This window comes from Ostrea edulis, chromosome 4 (assembly GCF_947568905.1).
Source record: "Ostrea edulis chromosome 4, xbOstEdul1.1, whole genome shotgun sequence".
NCBI lineage: Eukaryota > Metazoa > Mollusca > Bivalvia > Ostreida > Ostreidae > Ostrea > Ostrea edulis.
This window is the reverse complement of record NC_079167.1, coordinates 46,431,912-46,454,927: the sequence shown is the minus strand read 5'-3', so window position 1 is coordinate 46,454,927 and position 23,016 is coordinate 46,431,912. Positions and strand designations below refer to the sequence as shown.

The 23,016-nt window shown below is 35.9% G+C and overlaps 1 protein-coding gene across 1 annotated transcript in view; it reads left to right on the top strand.

Moving 5' to 3' along the window:
- LOC125670998 (glutamyl aminopeptidase-like) overlaps nt 1-23,016 on the top strand; it is a 288,688-nt gene that overhangs the window by 241,196 nt on the left and 24,476 nt on the right. Inside the window, exons 10-13 of the mRNA XM_048906475.2 lie at nt 1,406-1,584; nt 16,449-16,531; nt 18,722-18,858; nt 19,232-19,435. Coding sequence (XP_048762432.2) covers nt 1,406-1,584; nt 16,449-16,531; nt 18,722-18,858; nt 19,232-19,435 — 603 coding nt within the window. The remainder of the gene's footprint in view (nt 1-1,405; nt 1,585-16,448; nt 16,532-18,721; nt 18,859-19,231; nt 19,436-23,016) is intronic.

The window sequence follows — 23,016 nt, the reverse complement described above, 5'->3', positions numbered from 1 at the left end:
CTCCGACACTTTGTGTTCGGAGACATAATAAGAAACGGAGCAAAAACAATATGTCTCCGACACTTTGTGTTCGGAGACATAATAAGAAACGGAGCAAAAACAATATGTCTCCGACACTTTGTGTTTGGAGACATAATAATAAGAATAATAAGAAACGGAGGAAAAACAATATGTCTCCGACACTTTGTGTTCGGAGACATAATAAACAATTCACAATTTGAACAAACCCGAATATAAGGATGCTACCTGCACTACGTTTAAGTTGTTCTGTTTTTGTGATTTCTTAATAGTTGAACATCTTACCTTATTTTCAATTTTAACAACACCCAACACCCCCTTGGATAGGGATCTGACCCTTTACTTGAACAAACTTGAATTATCAATGTTTTATTTAATATTTAGATATGATAAAGGTCCAATGCTTCTTAAGAAGTTGAAATCGTAAAATAGTTTTATTTTATAAAACGTATATGGGTACTGACACTTTCCCTACATCAAATGTATCCCTCTTTTGAGAAGCCCCCTAGACCTCTGTACATTATGGGTAAACCATTCAGTGTTTTGACAGTGTGATCATGTGACCTGACCCAGTTACGAAAAATGTCAACACTCACATCCGACGATTTGGCGGATTTTGTTGGGCGAGATAAGCCGTCTTCACAGATTTTTAATATAGCTGTACTTCCTTCAGTTTATTTCTTCGGTGTAAGCGGAGGATTAGTGTCTAAACCAAGTCATTTGAGAACCATACAGACAGCTATAGACCGTCTAAAACCGTCGTATTTAATTGTGTTCCTCGAGGGTTACCCTTGGACAATAATGAGGATCTAACAGAAGTAACTGTTTACAGACTTATTGCTAATCTAAACCATTTAAGATAATATGCTAACTTGTTCAAAATTACAGTCATGAAATTGATTCCTAGGCATTCTACCAGATACATTGACTCAGAAGTCTACAACAATCGTGTGATTGCCGCAAACAGATTATTGAAGGAACACTTCCCTTTGTCTAGTCTTCATTACTGACGTTGTTGCCCCATCTTTGACACCATATGCTCTTTGTTTATTTTGGACCTTTGTAACTTTTGCATAATATTCTAACTTTTAGATTCCATGATATTTTTTCTTATATGTTTTTGTATATATTATGTTAGATACTTACATGTATCTGTTTTACATGGTAGTTGATGTTTTTACTTGATTTGTCATTTATTTAGTAATAAATGACCATTCAATTCCAACCTTGTGTTTTTCTTGGTGTTGGTGTCAAACAGAGCACCGCTTTATCAGGTACCCGTAAACAAAATTATGACAGACAAGAGGAGGACAAATAAACGACAAACAGACTTGAGCTGTCAAATCTGGTTAATTACAGATGTAAAAAGCTTGACCGTTCTTTACAGGCAAACACAGAAGGATTTGGTGTTAAAGAGATGATGGATACTTGGACTCGACAAATGGGATTCCCTTATATTAACATCACTTTACAAACAGAACGCAACAAAACAGTTGTATCTGCAACACAAAATCGGTTTCTGGCGGATAAGTCAACAGTTTTTGATCCCAATGAATCGCCATTTGGGTAAGATATGTAGGAATTTAAGTTTTAATGTTGAAAGTGACTTTTAAATCAAAATGTTGTGATTGAGGGATTGATCAACTTTGAGTTGCTCCTGTTTAATATATTTTAGATTTAAACGATATTTATTCAATAAATTGATTGGATGGGATAGCAGGCTTAGCCTATATGAGCCCTCTTCCTAATGAACATATATCATGATATACTCTCCATTAATTTGGAGGAAATAAAGAATATCTTATCTTATCTTATCTTATATATAGATATAGATAATAATTACTTTTCGCAATGATCGGTAAAAGTATAGGTAAAAAATAAAAAAGATACACGAAGACGTTTAGTAGTATGTATTTAGTAGTATGTATCTTCTAGTAGTATGGTATATCTATCGGTGCAGTAGTTCCAAATAAAATCAACAAATTCTTATAGGGGACGGATAAACGCAAAATAGACATTGCTTAGTGCTTTCCGATTTACCTTGAATTGTAACATTCTTATCAAGTTCCGTCTAGAAGATACATTGTCATGAATTGTTTGGATATGTGTACTCCAAGTTGCATTTGAACGAAGTTTAATACTAAGATGAGTGGGTGCTGTTGATGTGATAATTACAGGACCCTGATTGCCAAATGCTATACATGTATAAGGGATTGGGTATTTTTTCTTGAAAAATTTACATTTAAAGTTGAACAGGGTTATAGTCCACTGCCAATTGATCTACCCAATTTTGTATAAGTTGTAGGTGGCTAATTAAGAAGGACGTTTTGCTAGATAAGTTATCTTTAATGATAGCATATAGAGAGATGTCATTCGCAAATAGCCTTATACCATTACGAAGATTATCAGCAATATCATTAAAATGTATAATAGGAATAAGAAAAGGCCAATGACAGAACCTTGGGATACCCCTGCATTTGTTGCTTCAGTAAGGGAAGAGTCTGTAAGATACTGCTCAACCAACTGAACAATATTACTAGTCAACCAACTGAACAATATTACTAGTCAACCAACTGAACAATATTACTAGTCAACCAACTGGACAATATTCCAAAAGCATATAGCTTGTGTAAACCCTAACCCTAACCCTAGACCTTTGGGCCATACTATATCAAAAGCTTTTGAAATGTCGCAAAAACTCTTATTTCTTTACTTTTATCTAAGTTTGAAATAATTGTATTATATATCTGGCTGACAGTTGTGTTACCAGGCTGAAATCCAGACTAATCTTTGAAAAAGATGTTTTACCAATGACAAAATTGTGAAGGTGTTTAAAGAGAATTTTTCCATGACTTTACATATTATACTTGTTATGGCAGCAATGCCCAACCAAATCTTTATTTGAAAATTCCATATTTTTATTCTGATATGCGTTGTGTATGTCACATTGAACTTAAAACAATACTCAGTATTTAGATTGGAAGCCAATTTTATTTTTTAGCAATTTTCTGAAAAATCTCCATTGGTAATACAGAGGTTTTTGTTGTTGTTTTTTTTTTTTATAATTTCAACATTTATTTGAAAGTATACATAATGTTAGTTGGGATAAAATATCCTCGAATACTCCCGCATAATTCTCACCAATAGTGCCAGGGACCTATTGGATTGAGTGTATTTTAATATCATTATTATTTTATGTAAGGCATACATATAATTTATATCAAAATATATAATATTACTATACATGTATGTAGAATAATATATATCAAATATTTGTTTGAAATATTTTTCAAAGTCATAGAAATACCATATACAACGTTGATGTAGATATAGCATCAGTAGAATAACATAGAAATTGCTTAAGGTAATTCCCCATACCACATCTTAATATTGAAAAACCAACAGATTTCTATCAAAATTCGCATGTATTTTGTCGAGGATGTATATTGACCAAATTCCCGAAGAAAAATATGTTCAGCGGCCTTTCCCAGAGTACAGCCACTTCTAAAAATAGAACACATCACTTTAAAACAAGCAGTCTTAACATACACACATTTTAAGGCACTGTCTTTATCTAAACGATAGAAATATCTTTCTTTCATATGAATTAAAGAAAATGTATTGCATTTGACTATTTTCAATAATTTTTCATCTACTGAACCATGCTCTTGGTTTCTAGGTGATGAAAATGCGCATATAGTTGTCAAATTTTGACTAACCATAGCCTACCATATCGGAAAATTTGTGTTTTCAAAAACCTTCAGATTTTTTAAACATTTCAATATGTTTTACCTTTACACTCCAGCAATCATTTGACCTAAGAAGTAGATAGGGTATCGGATAATTTGAGAGCCCAATGATCCCATCTAGGTTAAAAACCTTGAAAAAACGCATATTAGAAAATGGTGTCTAAAATTCCTATCTCTGCAAACATGTTTCATTCACCATTTACATTACTAAATTACCATTTCAAGAAATATCACAGGCTAGTTTTTGAAAAACAGTTTAAAACATTAAAGCTTCAAATAACTCAAAACATGCACTTTCATTGATTGCCGTAAGCTTTAGGGATCGGGCTTGAAGTTAGAAAAATCCTAACTTTACTATGGAGCTTAGCCTACGTCACATGAACACTGACATGACGTAACAATAGATGAAAAAATAATGCCTCGTTCACACGAAGAATTTAATTCGCATTAAATGTAAGTTAATGCGAATGAAATCTGAACCGCGTTCACACGGAGAATTTAATGCGCATTAGTTTACTTTGAATTAAAATTGACGTCGCGATTTAATGCGAATTAAATTTACTTCGCATTAGCTCCGTGTGAACGTTAAGCGAAGCTAATTCGCATTAAATGTTCACGCATGCGTAAAGGCAAATTTGGGTCACATGCATCATACCCATGGTCAGCTATATATATTAATGTCAGTTTTGTACGAAAAACTAAGCAAAATGATAATAATCAAGATTATTTGATACATATCAAATAGTCCACAATTAATTAAGATTGGCTAATACAGTTCGTACCGTTTACGAAATAAACCGGTTCGAACTATCTTGCCTCTTACAATTCCGCCTAACGGGGAACGAGTTAACTTTTCATTCTGCTCAAACCTTAGATTCAACACATTGGGGAAAAATGAATTTCTTAATGACAATCCATTGCCATCGAGCTAATTTATTAACATCGTGCAATCGTATACGCAGCCAAACAATCCTTTATCAGTGCAGCAACGGGATGAAGCAAAAAAAAAAAGAAAAAAAAAAAGATAGATTGGATTTTGATTTGTTTTGTCCATGGTGAAGATAATGAACTGTGACCTATCATTCCTATAAGCAATACAATAAAACATCTCTTCCAACAATGGAATCTTCACCACTGTCGGCGATGGGTTGCTAAACTTTGGCCTGAGTTGGGCGTTTTCTCGGCCACTAGCGGGGAGCCTCAGCCTCAGCGATTTTTATCGTTCCACCTGTGACTCGGACCCGCGGTTTAATTTGACGACCTGTTCCAACTGCGATGGGTGCTGTGGACCTTTCTATCCTGGATCCCCACGGGACTTTAGTCCGAGACTAGGAGGGCAAGGCAGTGAAGCACGGCAACATTATGGTCACCCCCCCCCCCTCTTTTAAATGCAGGAGGTACCCATTCAGCCGGTGATGGAGGTTTAATCCCGGGCGAACGCTACTAGCCTTTCTCAAGGTCAACCTGAATAGAATCGTCACCAGTGTCGGCGATGGGTTTCCAAATTTTGACCTGTGCTCGGCCGCTTTGTGGGGAGCGATTTTCATCGTACCACGACACACGGACCTTTCTAACCGGGATCTCCACGGGACTGGAGCTCGAGACAAGGACGGCATACCAGCCAGGCAGTGAAGCACGACAACGATGGTCCTCCCCCTCCCCTGAAGGCAGGAGGTACCTATTCAGCCGGCGATAGTCGTCTAATCTCTGACGAAGGCTACCATCCCTTCTCAAGGTCAACATAGTGAGTCGCTGCATTTATTTGATATTCCTTAATATTCACTTAGTTCAAATTCTACCGGCTGTCGTAAAGCACTCGAACAACATAGCCCATAGGGCGATACCATACTCAGACTTAGTTTCTGTATGTATCTTCTGGCAGCCGCCATATGTAAATTCATATCCTGGTCATGTCCTACACCACCTAATATACCTAACATTGCCGGTGCTCTATTATTATGTATCACAATGGCAAACCTATGGCACAATTTTGATTGTATCTATTTGGCCAAAATGCCATTCATGATTCAAGGTACTTGGTTAACGTAGGTTTCATGACCTTTCATAAGCATGGCTAGCGAGTCGGTCAAGCAAAGGGCACCAGATAGTCAGATCATGCTACAAATTCCAAAGCTTGCTTACTCTTAATTCGTCCCATTCTGTAATCAGTTCATTATGTCGCGTTACTTGTATTTATTCAATTACATGTCATACACAGATGAACCTGGATAACGTTCAGGTATACCTGATTGTGCCATGCCGGCACTGCATAGACCAGGGGCTCGGACCTCAACCTACCACGAGGTTCAATTTGCAATGTGGCCAACCACTACATTATCTCGCTAGGTTTACTTGCTAGGCATTATTGGGCCCAAGTTTCAGGGTAGGCATTGCTATTCACGGCCACAGGGGTTCACGGGTTTTTACTACGCACGATCATAATTTTAGGTACCAAGGACCTCACCGGTCAATTTACGCAGAGTTATTAACTTCATAGTACTTATCTATTATTAACATCCCTATGCAATTACGTGGTATTCTTGCTATTTCAGCAAGTTGCCTCTTTTTATTTTATGTAATTTACAGATGATTCCGACAACGTACGTGACGTGAAGCGCTATATGCTATTTCGTACACACGTTTCAGGTTTGTGCTAGAACCAGCATCACAGCGTACGAGTCGCAGTATATTCTCACCTTGTCGTTCTTTGGATATTTAGCAATTTCCATAGCACAGAGACCCTAGTTCCATATCATTAGTTGCATTTAATTGCAGTTTTTGTTTCTGATAATTGTCCACAATCTCAATTTAAGTTCGGACTTGCAGATTGTTGATCGGCTCGTTGTTGTTTATTCTCAATGTCAAGCCTAACCAAAAGTTATTGTTTGGTTAACTTTAAGTCAATCACACTCCATTCCATTTTCATGTAAATAATTGACTGGTTTTGTTTCAGATGTATTCGGCGTTGAATATTTCTTTTCATAATTCATTCAATAGGCATTTATTGGAGTTTGTATGGTTCCAGCAGTCGAGAAACCACGTCAGGAAGTGTTATGTTTTGTTATCCAACATTTTACGAGGAGGCGTGGCTTTGAGGGTAGAGGCTTAGGAGTGTTAATGGACCGGGTCATTTTCGTATTTTGGCTCGAGTAATCGGTCTTAATTTTAATTCTTAGCTGAGTAATTCTCACTGGCTCTGGAACGTTTGGATTAGTTTGACGAATTTATGAGGAATTTCCAGTCGAACAAGTTTGATCCATTACAGTTTATTGTTTTATCTTAGGAATCGTCGAAAATGGTATTTAGCAATGTGCCATTCTGCTATCGTTACCTTAGTTTTTACGGAAGTATTTGGGACTTGTAGTTAGATCTTTTTTGACGGAATTCAAAATTATTCTCGAATTTTCTGCTGAAACTCTTCAGAATCAATCGGAATCCTTTAGAGGTATACCAGTTTCAGTTATGGGGCGTAATTTTCCTCCAGTAGGACTGGGAGATGGTTTGCTAAATTGGTGTTTGGAAATTTTGTCCAATTTTTGCTTTCCATCATAGGAGTTATTCAGAGCTGACAAGTCTTATAGTCCGCCTGAACTGCGACCATTTTGTTGTTAATCTTACGTCACCTTTGAGATTACACATTTTGAAATGGTCATTTCAGAATTCAGTCTAATTTTGGTCAGGAATCCTGAAGTTTTAGCTATTCCCTTGAAAAATCCAGGAAATTTAAATAATTTACAACTTTCATAATCACTATCAAAATGTGTCAATTCGGTGATACCAGTGACCTCTTGGTTAAGTCACCATTGCTTGAGAGTACACAAGGGGGTTCGAAGGGGGTAGCATAGAGATAAACGCTCTCCCATAGTGCCTCCAGGGGGCCTGGGTGACGGACGAGAGTGCACGTCGCCCACCCCGCAGAATTGAGATGACCTTGTTAATTTATTACCTTCGAGGTTACACTTTTTGCAATGATCAACTTCAGAATTCAATCTAATTACTGGTCGGAAATCCTGAAAGTTTTAAATATTCCCACGAAAATTACAGGAAATGCAGGTAATCTTCAAGTTGAGAGCGATTACCGAAATGTGTCAATTTGGTGATAACTTGGTCTTAGTAACCATTGCTTGAGAGTGCACAGGGGGTTCGGAGAGGGGAGCGTAGAGATAAATGTTCTCCCCTCGCGCCTGCGGGCCCTGGGCGACGACGAGGATGCACGTCGCCCACTCCACTATTCAAGTGCCTCCAATTTTAAGTATGCATGAAGAAAAAAGGATACAAACATACAAATATCAATTTTTGTGGGGGACATTGTTCCAATGTCTGTGGCGGACTGGGGAGTGCGTTGGGGTAGTTGATCACTAATTCTGCGCCAAAACCGGCTCTCCTCCCACCTACTACTAAAGCAGGGGGCAGGTATTTCACGTGTACCCTCCAGACGGCCATTAAACTAGGTCAAGGGTCAGTGGATATTCATAGAAAATACTAATTTCTTGCATAAGTTGCTAAAGTTTAATTCGTGGGGCTCTCAGCTAGTTCATAGCTGGGGCCACATCCACCTCCTACTAAGGGAGGGGATGCTACAGGCTGGTGCATGTTGCGACAACTGTAGGAGGGTCTACAAGCTTGCTCCGCACTTGCTAATTAAACCAGGTAGCACGCAGGAGACCGGTGAGATGCGCAGAGATCTCTACCTCCCTTAGAACGTGGGGACTCGTTCAGGTTCGGGCACCTATGTCCACATAGGGCCCCCTGTGTTGCCCGTACTTTGGTAGTCAAACTGGCACACTGGCCGCCTCCCCAGTTCCCCACAAAAAGTTTGCATGCGACCCTTTCCACCATATATGTAAATTTGCATCCTGTTTCTGATCCAATTAATAAATATTAAACTTGTATCACTCTTGTCATTGCAGCTGCTAAGCAGCCTATGAGGGATTACAGGGCAAACAGTTTTAAGCTTCGACACACCTACTGGTCTATTCAGATATTAGGTTAAGGTCACTATTCAATTCGGGTAGTAGGTCAGATGTCTTGCGGCTGGTTGTGCTGTATATTAAATTTATTTTAGCACAATGGCTTCTCTAGGTAAATTTAACACACCCTAGGTCAGGTCATGGTCATAAAGCCAATTCTTTTATTAATCACTAAAACATGTACAAACAGCATGTCATTAGATAATGTCAGACGTAAACCTGTGCTCTGCATAGGCATACTGAGTAATACATGTGGAAGGAATTGTTTTTGAATACGACAAAAATGTTTTAGAATAGTGATATGATTTTCTTTTTTACATTTTTTAAAACAAATATGCCGCGCATTGTTAATTCTTTTATACCATATGACGTCATAGTAGACTTATAATACGTATCAAACTTCCACCAGAGTTCGTTTGCTCACAAACCAAACCCTTCCACTTAGGCATTATGGGATAGCGATTTCTTAGGCCGCGTATACTGTGACGTCACTGTAGAATGACGAAAAAACATAACGTCAAACTTTCAAAACAATAACGTAAACATCAAGTTCATTACTTTACACAATAATTTGAACAGAGTCTCCCTACTTTATAATGATCTTTTGATCATTTTATGTTTAAAATAAAATCCATACTTTTATATCAATGCTCTTAATATTAATATCTTCAAACTTTTAACTGCGAAGTACTTCTTTCGTGTAATTTGTCTGTGTGATAATCGCGGACTCACAATATACAAATCTGTATATTGTGGTGCGTCACATAGGAGAGGTCTATTCGTAGGTGACGTAATGAGGCCTCGACGGGGAGTTTGTAATACGTATTAGTAATTAAAAATTACGTCACAACAGTAGTCAGCGGAATGGTGAAAAAGACGTTCCGAAGTTTTAAAATTGGGCCCATGAAGAAACAATATATTGTCTAGATTGAATGCTGGTCGTCAGAGGAAATAACAAGTAATTTCTTGGGAACATATAGATAAACACGACAAAACTCCTTATGTGTAGATCTGTTATGCATGTAAATTGTAAACATGTAGTATACTACATGTATGGCGTTTTGAACAAAGAATTCTGTATCTACACAATATTCATTAAAATATCTATAAAAATAATTTTCAATAACATAGTCTATTCTCTAATTTATTTCACGCACCCATTAATGGAGATGCATACGAATTTAATGCGCATTAGTTTACTTCGCATTAACGAAGTAAAATTTAATGCGCATCCGTGTGAACGAGGCATAAAATTATGTCGTCAGATCTAGTTGGAACAAAGTAATGTAGATCAGACTGATTTTTACAATTTTAACTTTTATTCAGAGAATGCTAACCTATGCTCAAGTTACAAATTTTGGGAAATTCATATTTTTAAAAACACACGAATTCTGCATTCCTCGCCCCCTTGGTATTTTTTAGTTCCTGGTAGTTTTTAACAATACGATACAGCCATGCGATGTGAGTGTTAACGACATGTAAGTACCGCGTAAATTCCGAGACATTTTAATCAAAACATCAATGAAGGTCATGTCCGGCCAGAAAAGTGTTTTAGATAAAAGAAAATTACATTACAACACCCATGATCCATACTGTGCGTACAAGAACACAAACGTAATACACCTAGGCCTAGAGATATAGGGCCTAAATATAAATCTGTCAGCATATGATCTAAATTGAACACCCTGAAATGATTAGACACAACAGAGATATAATGCACATACATGTACATGTATATGCACATTTATTATGGATTCGGAGGGCCTCGAAAGCAAATTTTGTAAATAAATATAAAAAATTTGCAATGGGGTTACAATGTCATATAGCTTTATATTATGCATGTAGGCCTGCAGGTATTTTATATAGATCATGACGACATCTATTGTATTCTTTCAGGTTTAAATAAATTATAAGGAAAACATGACAAAAATATGTGACTGTCAGTACACGTAGCACACAAAAATTTGCATTTTGTCAGTTGTATAGGAGATTCGATATTTCTACCCGTCATTGATGATCAGAAATCACACAAAAGAAATGGCCTACAGTAGATGCATTGAAACTTGACAACAAGATTTAACATCATAATCTGTAATATTTGCAGAAATCTCACGGGAATTACTAAAAGACTGTGTGTCATAACGCAATGTGTATGAAGAGGGCTTGTTTGTATTATTGCGATTCGTTTGTTGTTGTTTTTGAATTCTAATTTTTTTGTTGTTTGCTTTCAAACAATCAATCCTAATACGGTCTACAACATTCACCAAAATGCCGTCGGGTTCGTTGAATGTGTGATAACGTTCGTGAATCGTGAATAACATTTCTAACGTTATTTGACGTGGTATGGGGAATTACCTTAAGGAATAATGTATAAACAATGTAGTCGTAAGTTGACCGTATATTTATAATGATAAATAATTAATTTGATAGTACAGAGTTATCTTTCTTTAAATGATTTTTGTAAAAGTGTACTTCTGGTAATTAATAAACAAACAGGGTGAAAGTTTTGTATTTTTATTCATAAATGCTGTGTATGTGTCAGATTGAACCTAAATAATATTAAGAATCTAAATTGAAAGTTACCTCTTATTTCTTAAAGTAATTTTAAAAAAACCTCAATATGGTATTACAGAGTTACCTTTCTTTTGAATGAATTCATAATGCAACAAGTATATCAATTTTGAAAATTCTAATAACAAAGATACACGTACAAGAACTCTGAAGTTGAAATAAAAAATATACTAGAGTTCCTCATTGACAATATCTTCTTGGTCTTTGGTGATCAGATCTTCCAACAGTCTGTTGGAATTCCCATGGGCACAAACTGTGCTCTTTTGTTAGCTGACCTGTTTTTATATTCATATGAAGCTAAATTTATTCAAATATTTCTACGTAAGAAAAAAAATCTCTTGCTGTGGCCTTCAAGTCGACATTTAGATATATCGACGACGTTTAATCTATTAACAATAATAACTTTCATTTATATGTCGATTCGATATATCTCTGTGAGCTCAAAATAAAAGACACCGCAGAGTAGTTCATTTCTGCTTCATACTTGGATATTTTATTGAAAGTAGACTTTAACGGCAAACTGACGACTCAACTGTATGACAAACGGGATGATTTCAGCATCTTCATCGTCAATTTCCCATATTTTTGTAGCAATATTTCATTATCACCTGCATATGGTGTTTATATCTCTCAACTGATTCGATACACAAGAGCTTGTTCTGCGTATGGTAAGTTTTTAGCCGAGTTGCAACGAAGTTGAACTCGGCTATTGGTTTAGTGATGCGGGCGGGCGGGCGGGCGGTTGGGCTTCAACAATTGGTTTCCGGATGATAACTCGAAAAGCTTACAATCTAATCAAATGAAACTTTGATATATTGTTGGGTACCAGGTAAGGAAGGCCCCTATTATTTTTGGAGAAAAATGGTCAAAGGTCAAGGTCACAGTGACCGAAAATAGATTTAAAATTCCAAAAAAATTTGGTTTCAGGAGGATAACTCAGAAAGTTTAAATTCGAATCAAATGATACTTATAGATATTGTTATGTACCAGGTAAGGAAGACCCCTATTGATTTTGGAGAAAATAGGTCAAAGGTCAAAGTGACCGAAAATAGATTTAAAATTCCAAAAAAATTTGGTTTCAGGAGGATAACTCCAAATTTTTTAATTTGAATCAAATGGAACTTGGATATATTGTTGGATACCAAAGCAAGGTCCCTATTGATGTCAAAGGTCAAGGTCACAGTGACCGAAAATAGATTGAAAACTTCAGACAAATATGGTTTCTGGACAGTAACTCGAAAAGTTTAAAACTGAATCAAATGAAACTTGGTTATATTGTTGGATAGCAGGTTAGGAAGACCCCATGCAACTCGGCTCATGCACCCCAGGGTGCATATATTGATTTTTAAATCGAAGCAAGCTACTGACAAACAAGTTGATGGTACAGGGGTTTCAACAATCTCGATTAAAGTCAGCATTTCGCAAATTCTATGGTTATAACGATCTATTTTGTCAATCCAACCTATTATTGGGTCAAATGCTGTCTGACGTGTTTCATACCGATTGTTAGACCGTTCTTGGCACACTGATTTTGACTACGGTTAACTCCGTTTACCTGATCAAGATATAGAGCTCACGGTGGGTGTGACCGGTCGATAGGGGATGCTTACTCTTCCTAGGCACCTGATCCCACCTCTGGTGTGTCCAGGGGTCCGTGTTTGCCCAACTCTATTTTGTATTGCTTATAGGAGTTATGAGATTGATCACTGTTCGCAATCTTCACCTTTCATGCATATGTATTATTCCAGTTGATCCTCTTGTCTGCACCAGGAATTGGAAAAAGGAAGAATTATATACTTATTTTTTAATGGTAATGCTGTTATGTCATTGATCTATAAAGTTCAATCAGTTTTGAAAGCACCCCTTTTCGTATCTACACTGTAATGTTCCAACATACATAATCACTCATGCAAAGTATTCTATTAAATGATTACTAATGCTAATCAGTTAATCATTTCTAAATCACCCATGTCCATAGTCTCTTGTTTACATTTCTCTCAACCACGTGGGGCGGCCATGTTAAATGTTGACAAGTCGAAGTTCGTCTTAGCAATATCAGTTTTTCAATGCAAGAACGGCAGAGTAGTTGTCTACAGCTGATACAGTTGTATAGGAGAGGGACTTGTTCCCGATCCTTTTGATTTCATCAATAACATATGTTCAAAACAATACAGTTCTATAGTAAATTAGTCAAGGAAGCTTTCCATATCTTTTTTTGTAACATTACTCGCACGAAAAAGGAATTATGAATAATTTTGAAATCTTTACTTCCAACTAAAACTTACCTTTCTGACATGTTTTCATCTATCGATGATTGGTAAAGATTAATAGAATCCTTCATTAGTACGAGTGTGGGATAGGGAAATTCCACTGAGAGGACAAGATTCGCAGTCTAGGACGAGGCTTTCCCGAGTCCTAGACAGCGAATCTTGTTCCCGAGGTGGACTTTCCCTATCCCACACGAGTAAATAATGAAGGATTATTTTTCTCACATTTTATCTACAGTTTAGTGCACAAATTTAGGAGCTTTGAGAAAATTCTAAATTATCAAAATCCTCATTTGAAATTCGATCCAAAAACTAATTAGATAGGCAGAAAGATTATACCCGAAAATGGTTTACACTATAGTGTAAACTAAAAAACCCAAGATTGTCCAACAAAAAGCTATATACATTAAGATTTAAAGATAACAATGTAAAATATTTTACTTCACCGTGTAACGTAAATCTTCACCGTGCAACGTAAATCATAGAAATGTATGACGTCACAATGAAATGACGTCGTAACAGTGTGAGACATATATATTATTACTACAGTAACTTGATCCGAAGAGTCGGATCACGTCGAGTTGACAGGCGCGGATCATCAGATCACACGAGACGCGAAGCGTCGAGTTTGATCTGATGATCCGCGCCTGTCAACGAGACGTGATCCAACTCTTCGGATCAAGTTACTGTACTAATGATAAATTTATTATATACCCCCTTGTGCATTTTAAATCCACATTTATAAGATAATAAATGTAATCCAAATGATCAAAAACACAGACATACCATGAAATTATGTTTTGTATATGCAGGTTCGTTTGTGACGCGGTCAACATTTTCCACAAATAACGTTGCGTTGTTGCATTGTGACGGCATCAGTTTCAGAGGATACTGATACGGAATCAGAAAACCACAGTGTGGTGATCCGGAAAACCGGATCACACGCTGTGAAATCCACAGTATCAACAAACGATACATTGATGGGTATATAATAAAGAAAAATCTCGCATGGGTAAAGTCGATCTCACACTGGTGATAATGTGAGAAAGGGATATCTCAAACTTCCTTTTAACATCACTAAAATGTTTTAATATATGTAAGAAAATACCGTAATAAACCGTACTTTACAAGCTCATTTCTGATACGGAATGAAAACGAGACTAAGGAAATTTGGAAAGGTGCCTCCCGTTGATTGGGCATTGCTAGTTATAGATATAGATCTGTAGTTAGATGTATCTAGGAAACCCCACTTATTCTTATATACTGGCGTTATAATAGCTAATTTCCAAATGTTTTGGATTTTTATATTGAAAACATCTTCACAAGTCAAGGGTTATTGATTCGTTACCTCGCACTAACCCTTGACATCAGTCGCTATTTAAAAGTTGGGCTCGAGAAGAAGCATATGATTGGTTTGCAGCTTGAAGCTGCAAACCAATCAGACAACGGCTTTTATAATCAGTCGAAAACAAAACTAAACAGTAAACACGCATGGCGATGGCATTCTGGTGTAGAATTTGTGGCCAATTAGTACAAGACAGATACCGTCGATTGATTTTCGGGAGTTCGTTTTGCTTGAAGAAACAATTAGACGAGGTTTTGGGGTATGAGCCGAATGAAAATGATGGATTGTCGAAGTACGTTTGTCGACTATGTTTTAACAAATTAAACAAGTTGTCTGAAATTGACTATGAACTAAATAATAAACTACAACAATTAAAGGACGAAAAATGTTAATTACTGATTGCGTTACGAAATAATTTAACACGCAATGATGTTGAAAAGTGGTGCGACTATCAGTGTCACTGCATTTTCCTCCAAAATAATGGGAACAACTTCGTAAGATAGCGATTTACCACTGTCGGTTTTAGTCCCAATAAAAACATCTTTTTCTTCTCTGATACATAATATCGAAAGCTTTTGGTTTTCAGTCAAATGATCGATTTGATGTTTTTCACATATCTTTTCGTCAACGGACGCCATTTTTTACTTTCTGTTTATTCCCTTACCAAACTTTCATCTGAAACAAGAAATCCCATTGGGTGATTTATTTTAGCGTATTGCGTCATCCTTTTTCTCGAGCCCAACTTTTAAATAGCGACTGATGTCAAGGGTTAGTGAGAGGTAACGAATCAATAACCCTTGACTTGTGAAGATGTATTGAAAAGTAAGTTGACTAAATTAGCTAGTGGTATCTTAATTGAAGATGCTATTGGTCTTAATATTTTAGGAAAAATTAGATCAGGTCCAGGTGGCTTAGTGGTATCTATTGTATATACTTGATTCACTACTACTTGTTCTATGATAGATATAGTTAAATCATCTAACTCAGAAGTACATTATATATCTAGGGGTGGGCCAGACCCATGTAGATGAAGCCCGTGTTCAGTTGTGAATTTTTATACATTAACAAAATGTGTATTAGGTAAATTTGCCTTATGTAAAACTTATACGGTACCAATTTTGATGCACCAGATGCGCATTTCGACAAATAATGTCTCTTCAGTGATGCTCGACCGAAATGTTTGAAATCCGAAATAACTATGAAGTTTTAGACCTAAATATAGCCAAAAGTAGCGTGCCAAAAAAGTGTAGCCAAATTCGTCCAAGGATAAGAGCTATGCATGAGGGAGATAATTCTTAGTTTTGAAACGAATTTCTAAATTTTACAACAGCAATTAAATATACATCCGTATTTTCAAGCTAGTAACGAAGTACTTAGCCACTGGGCTGTAGAGACCCTCGGGGACTAACAGTCCACCAGCAGAGGCCTCGACCCAGGGGTCATAATGTAAAACTTATACGGCACCAATTTTGATGCACCAGATGCGCATTTCGACAAAGTAAAAATATAGATTTTTAATATTTTGTAGATACAAATGGTATATATATTTAGATTACTCACTCAGTAGCGGAGGAAGTGGACATTTTTGGATAAATAAAACGGAGGTCAAAGGTAAATATGAAAACACCAGTTGCAGTTAGGGTGCTCGCTTTCTATTCCGGGTTAAATTCTTAATCCCGGCGTTTAACATAGGGGAGACTGTTCCTTTGCCAAGCGCCCAACATCATGCGCAAAATCAGATATTTCTTGAATATAACCCATCTCACGTTAGGTGTTGGCACAATAAATTGCTCTCCCTCACTGATACGGCCTTGGTTGTCATGCATGTGTAACGGGTGATCTGCCCGATTTTTGCCCAGATACTAACGGGACAACGATAAACAGGTTCATTCTTTTATTTTCGTTAAACATTAAAGAAAACAATGCTTACCGATAATTACAAATTGACCAAACAGATCTAGTCTAAGTTACGTGACTGTCTGTCACTCTTGACCACACAGTGTATTTCTCACCCTCTTCTCACTCTCTCTCGTACACAGCGTTATATTTATATTACAAATCGATCTCGGATTAACATTGTGAACTTATGTGGATTATCATCACAATCTTGTGGTACCCTAGCTCCAAAATACAGTGCAACGTATAATATTGATAAAAGGCAGAGTAAGACGAAGTGTGACGTCATGTCTATGTTTTAACGTACGTCACAATACGACTATGACAGAGGCGGATCTAAGGAGTTCGTTTTATGCAACAAAAAGGAAAAAGATCTTTAATTTTTTTTTCGCGTCAAAAAATAAGAATTGCAAAACCTATTGATCAGTTTCAAATCCTTGGCGGAGTCATTTAAATTCAGGATAAAATATTAAAGATACTTTTATTGTGAAGTTTCATTTTAAAAATTATATTCCTTTAATTTTCTTTTTAAAAAGCGCTTACTCATTAATTTTTTTTGAATTAACACTGCATTTTGTTCATGTTATGTGCACTATATTTTGACATCCAAGTTCACATTCCAGGACGTTATTCCAATAAGCACCCCCCCCCCCACCCCCCGAGAGAAATATTTCATGACTTATAGAAGCAATGTAAACAAACGGTCGAGCGCTCTACCCCCGCGTTAGTTACATGCTGCTAGGACATTTGGTTCCGCAGGTCGTGAGTTCAACCCCAAGTAGGGGCGGAAGTGGCTATCCAAAATAAAATAAAGGGAATTTTTTTAGTGCTTTATATTCAATATTTCTTTACTTATATATATATATATATATATATATATATATATATATATATATATATATATATATATATATAAGGATTGACTTTAATTCTGGGGCAAGTTATATGAATATAATCTGGTTTGTGTCAGTTTACGCTTTATAATCCGCGAAGAGAGAGAGAGAGAGAGAGAGAATAGTTCCGGCATCTGGTCGTCAAGGGGGTGTATACCAAACCAGGTTATACAAAAACGAATTGCGTTCCTCAATTGGAATTTGACCAATCAGAGAAGGATACGATAAGAATTAAATTATATGTATATATATATATTTAATTTAATTCTTATCGTATCCTTCTCTGATTGTTACACACACACACACACACCCTCACACACACACACACACACACACACACACACACACACACACACACACACACACATATATATATATATATATATATATATATATAATTTAATTCTTATCCTATCCTTCACTGATTGGTCAAATTCCAATTGAGGAACGCAAGTTATTTTATGTTTATTATATATATATATATATATATATATATATATATATATATATATATATAATAATAATAATAAACATAAAATAACTTGCGTTCCTCAATTGGAATTTGACCAATCAGAGAAGGATACGATAAGAATTATATATATATATATATATATATATATATATATATATAAGTAAAGAAATATTGAATATAAAGCACTAAAAAAAATTCCCTTTATTTTATTTTGGATAGCCACTTCCGCCCCTACTTGGGGTTGAACTCACGACCTGCGGAACCAAATGTCCTAGCAGCATGTAACTAACGCGGGGGTAGACCGCTCGACCGTTTGTTTACATTGCTTCTAGATAAGTCATGAAATATTTCTCTCGGGGGGTGGGGGTGGGGGTGCTTATTGGAATAACGTCCTGGAATGTGAACTTGGATGTCAAAATATAGTGCACATAAAATGAATATATATATATATATATATATATATATATATATATATATATATATATATACTACATATAGAGTTTGTATTGCAAAATCAATTCTATTTTTCTCTTTACTTAGTGAAATTTGACGTTCCTGGCACATTTCAGACTTCCGGATGGATAAAATTTAACAGACGTCAGAAAGGGTTTTATCGCGTAAATTACCCGGACAGTATGTGGTGTAAATTCTCTACCGAGCTGGAAACCAATAATACGGTAATAAACAACATTGGCATACCCGGTTTTCTTAGATTTTTGGTTAAATGAAATAAGCATGTATATAGGAATTTGCTCTCGTGTTTGAATTTCTTTTATTGTTTAACATAGTTAACTATTATTTACAGAAGATGTAAATTCGTGGGTACATCCGTACCACGAAAGCAACGAAAATGATTTTTATTGTAACAGGCTCAAATGGCATCTTGTGTATTGATGCATGCATAAATGTTTGAACCTTGCGATGAGATAAATTGTACACATATATTCTGCATCGTGATGCCTTTATCTGTATTTAAAACACACAGTGTTTACACTTGTACTATTAATGTATCTAATTAATTCATATTGTTTTACTCCAATATAATTTCAGATATTGAGTAATGTGGATAAAGCAGGACTCATAGACGACTCCTTTAACTTGGCTCGAGGAGGTTACATTGATTATAGTATTCCTCTAAACCTTATTAAATTCTTGGACACGGAATTGAATCATCTTCCATGGGAAAGTGCCTGTACTGGAATAGAATATATTTCCGATATGTTGCAAACTGGAGCTTCGTTTTCACTATTAAGGGTACGGGATTTATATAGATTCATCTTTGAAAATGTTCAGCTTTCGTGATTGCGAGATAACAATACTTGAAATGATTTTTTTAAAGATTTGATACAAGATGACTTATTGATAATTCAGACACTACATATCATTTGTTGTGTATTTTGGATAAATACTGTAATATTTTAGATCGGTAAAGTTAGCTACTACATGTAATAACCAGGTACTAGTAACAGGCTACTTAGAATGAGACAAGTTGGCTTCTAGGGACCAGCTATAACTATAAGAAACAGGTTACTGGGTTTGAATATATTAGTAATCATCTACTCGGTATATTAGATGGTGAGGGATCATTTTCATGTCAAACTGTGTATCGAAATTCCCACACATCCTGCTTGATTTGACAAGTTACTTTGCCGTGCAAAGTACAAATAACTTTCAAGCTGAGTATAAACCTATCGATTTTGTATACTTTATAGGATACATGAGATGATCATTGTTATCTTCACGTTTTCATCATAGAGAAAATATGAAAAATTTATCATGAAAGGTGAAGATAACGAACTGTGATCAATCTCATAACTCCTATAAGCATGTTAGTTTTAGAAAATGTGTTCAAATCTTGGGTTTTGGTAAGCATCCTCTCTTCTTCTCACCTTGACCTCTATTTTGACTGTGATTTGATAAATGCTACGCTACAGTAGAGCCTAATCATGCAGTGATATTCCATTTCGCCATCTACGTGTGATATCTTTGGTAGATATAAATATAGCGGGCTCTGAGTCCAATCACCAACATCCAGGTATGAGAATTCAACTTGTTTATTCCAGTTCTAAACATAACACTAATAATAGAACATGTATGGTCAACATTATTCTTAAGAGAGAATAATCATTTACATTAAAATGTGAACGTAACGAACAGTGATCAGTCTTATAACTCCTATAAAAAGTAAGGCAAACATGGACCCCTTGATATACCAGAGGTGGGATCAGGTGCCTATAAGGAGTTGACATTCCCTGTCCATGGGTCACAGAGTAACCCGTAGTCCAAATTAGTGTGCAACGAATTGGTGTGAAACATGTCAGACAACATTTTACCCAATGACAGGTTGTATTGGTAAACATTTAATTGCACTTTCGCAAATGGACCCTCTTTGGGCACAAGAGACTTTGGGACAAAGAGGGTATCATCAGTACATCTTCAAAACATTGTTACAATGTACACTATGTCTTATGGTATCTTACAAATTTCAGCTCCCCACCTTTTGATGTTTTCAAAAACGATTTTCATTGGGGATAGATCTCGGACTTGGAACGCGGACACTAGAAATCGTACCATTACCATATTTTCGCAGCAGTACGTAGTATTTAACCATGAACATGATATCCTGAAAATCTATATTCCTATGTACAGTTTCTAAAGTCATCTGGCCCAAAATATCGATGATTTCACTTGGAGCTCAAACCCTGGCATTCAAATAAGGAATAGATTAGCAAACCCAAAATTCGCTCAGTTTGATCAGCAAAATGATTTGTGTCATATGACGAGAGCTTGAAGTTGGCATAAAATTGCAAAAATGCCATTTTCAATGAAAATATCCACAAATTCAGGTGGTTTTCCTTTCAGAAAACATACAGCGCATGCGTCGAGCAAATTCATATTCAAGCATGTTTTTCATCTTAAAATAATACACAATATACTGTATATCATTTTCATTTTGCTCGACAAATGCACACATCTTTTCCTGAGCAATAATCTGTATGACATGTGACAAAAAGAAAAAGGCGGGAAATGTCTTATTCATGATGTCATAATGCTATCCATTTAGGAATATTCTGATTTTGTTGACATAGTATACCTGGCATATATTTTACTTTCTTAAAACGCTGATTAAGGTGAATTAAGGTAAAATGTATCGTTTTATAGAGAGAAATTTTTTGGGCGTTTTTATGTATACAATCGTACCTTGTTCTTGGGGGTTTTGGTGTTTCTAAGCGCAATCGTTGAAATATACTGAGGATATGACACGGATGTATAATCACCATATTTTTACCGCATGTGGTACATGTATATTACCACACACTGTAAAACTTATACGGTACCAATTTTGATGCATCAGATGCACAAATAATGTCTCTTCAGTAATGCTCAACCGAAATGTTTGAAATCCGAAATAACAATAAACTTGCTAGAGCTATTTTAGGGGGAAACAGAGTGCCAAAAAAAGTGGAGTCAAATTCGCCTAAGGATAAGAGCTATGTATGAGGCAGATAATCCTTAATTTTGAAATGAATTTCTAAATTTTATCACAGCAATTAAATATACATCCGTATTTTCAAGCTACATGTAGTAACGAAGTACTTAGCTACTGGGCTGTAGAGACCCTCGGGGACTAACAGTCCACCAGCAGAGGCCTCGACCCAGGGGTTATAATGTAAAACTTATACGGTACCAATTTTGATGCACCAGATGCGCATTTCGACAAATAATGTCTCTTCAGTGATGCTCAACCGAAATGTTTGAAATCCGAAATAACAAATGATATCCCGGAGAGGGATCTTGGAACTTTCTCAACCTTTGCTTATTCCGTTTATCTATAATGTATTTGGGTAAACTTCGGACTTGGAACTCAGAAACCATCATTTTACGTTCACAAGAGTGGCATGTTACCATGGCAAAGGTGTCCTAAAAATACGATACCCCCTGCTAGGGTTGTGTTTCTTAGCTCGATTTTTACTTGTAATGTAAAAATGTGTAGTAGGGATATACCTCGCACATGAAACTGGGAAATTAAAGAGGGTACTGTCATCAAATTTTCACAATAATGGTACACTGTATATTTTCATGACAATGATGATTATCCTAAAAATTGTATCTACCCAAATAAAAGTGTTTAATGTTTCCGAACGCATTGTTAATTCCGTTTCTAAAGTGACCTGACTCAGGTTGCATAAAACAATTCTCAAATGTTCAAAATCATAAATGCAATGCAGTGTGAATCACTATGAGATGTGGAAGGAAAATATGTTGCTAAGTATCAGCTTTTTCAAATTATTTTTCTTAGTCTAAGAACCATAACAAAAACACGCTGCTTTCCCATATTAGACAGGAAATAGCCAGGTTCGAAGAATATCCCCTACCCATCTCTCTAATTGACTGAATTGAAATACATCAACATGAAAACAAATTCTAAAATGATCCTGTTATTCATCAACGAAAATCTTGTGGTTTTTTTTTATACCGATGATACCACAGTAACAGCAACAAAAAATGAGAGTCAACACAAGATACCTTTGAAAACACTTTTATTGAATTTGTATGAGAATATTTGCTTTAAAAAATCATACCCCAGCCCATTCAGTTTCATAAAGACAAATGGCTTCATAAAGAATTAAGATTTCACTCGTTCTAATACTCTAGGTTTTGCTATCATCAACTGGTTTTTTAAAATGATATTAACGGAATGAACTAAAAACTATTTCGCCCATACATTTCAGTCCAAATGAATACATCGTCTTATACTATTAATTAAGATGCTGCAAGATGTTGATGTTTTGGAAGCGAATATTAATTTCCTCGACATGTATGTTAACCTGAAT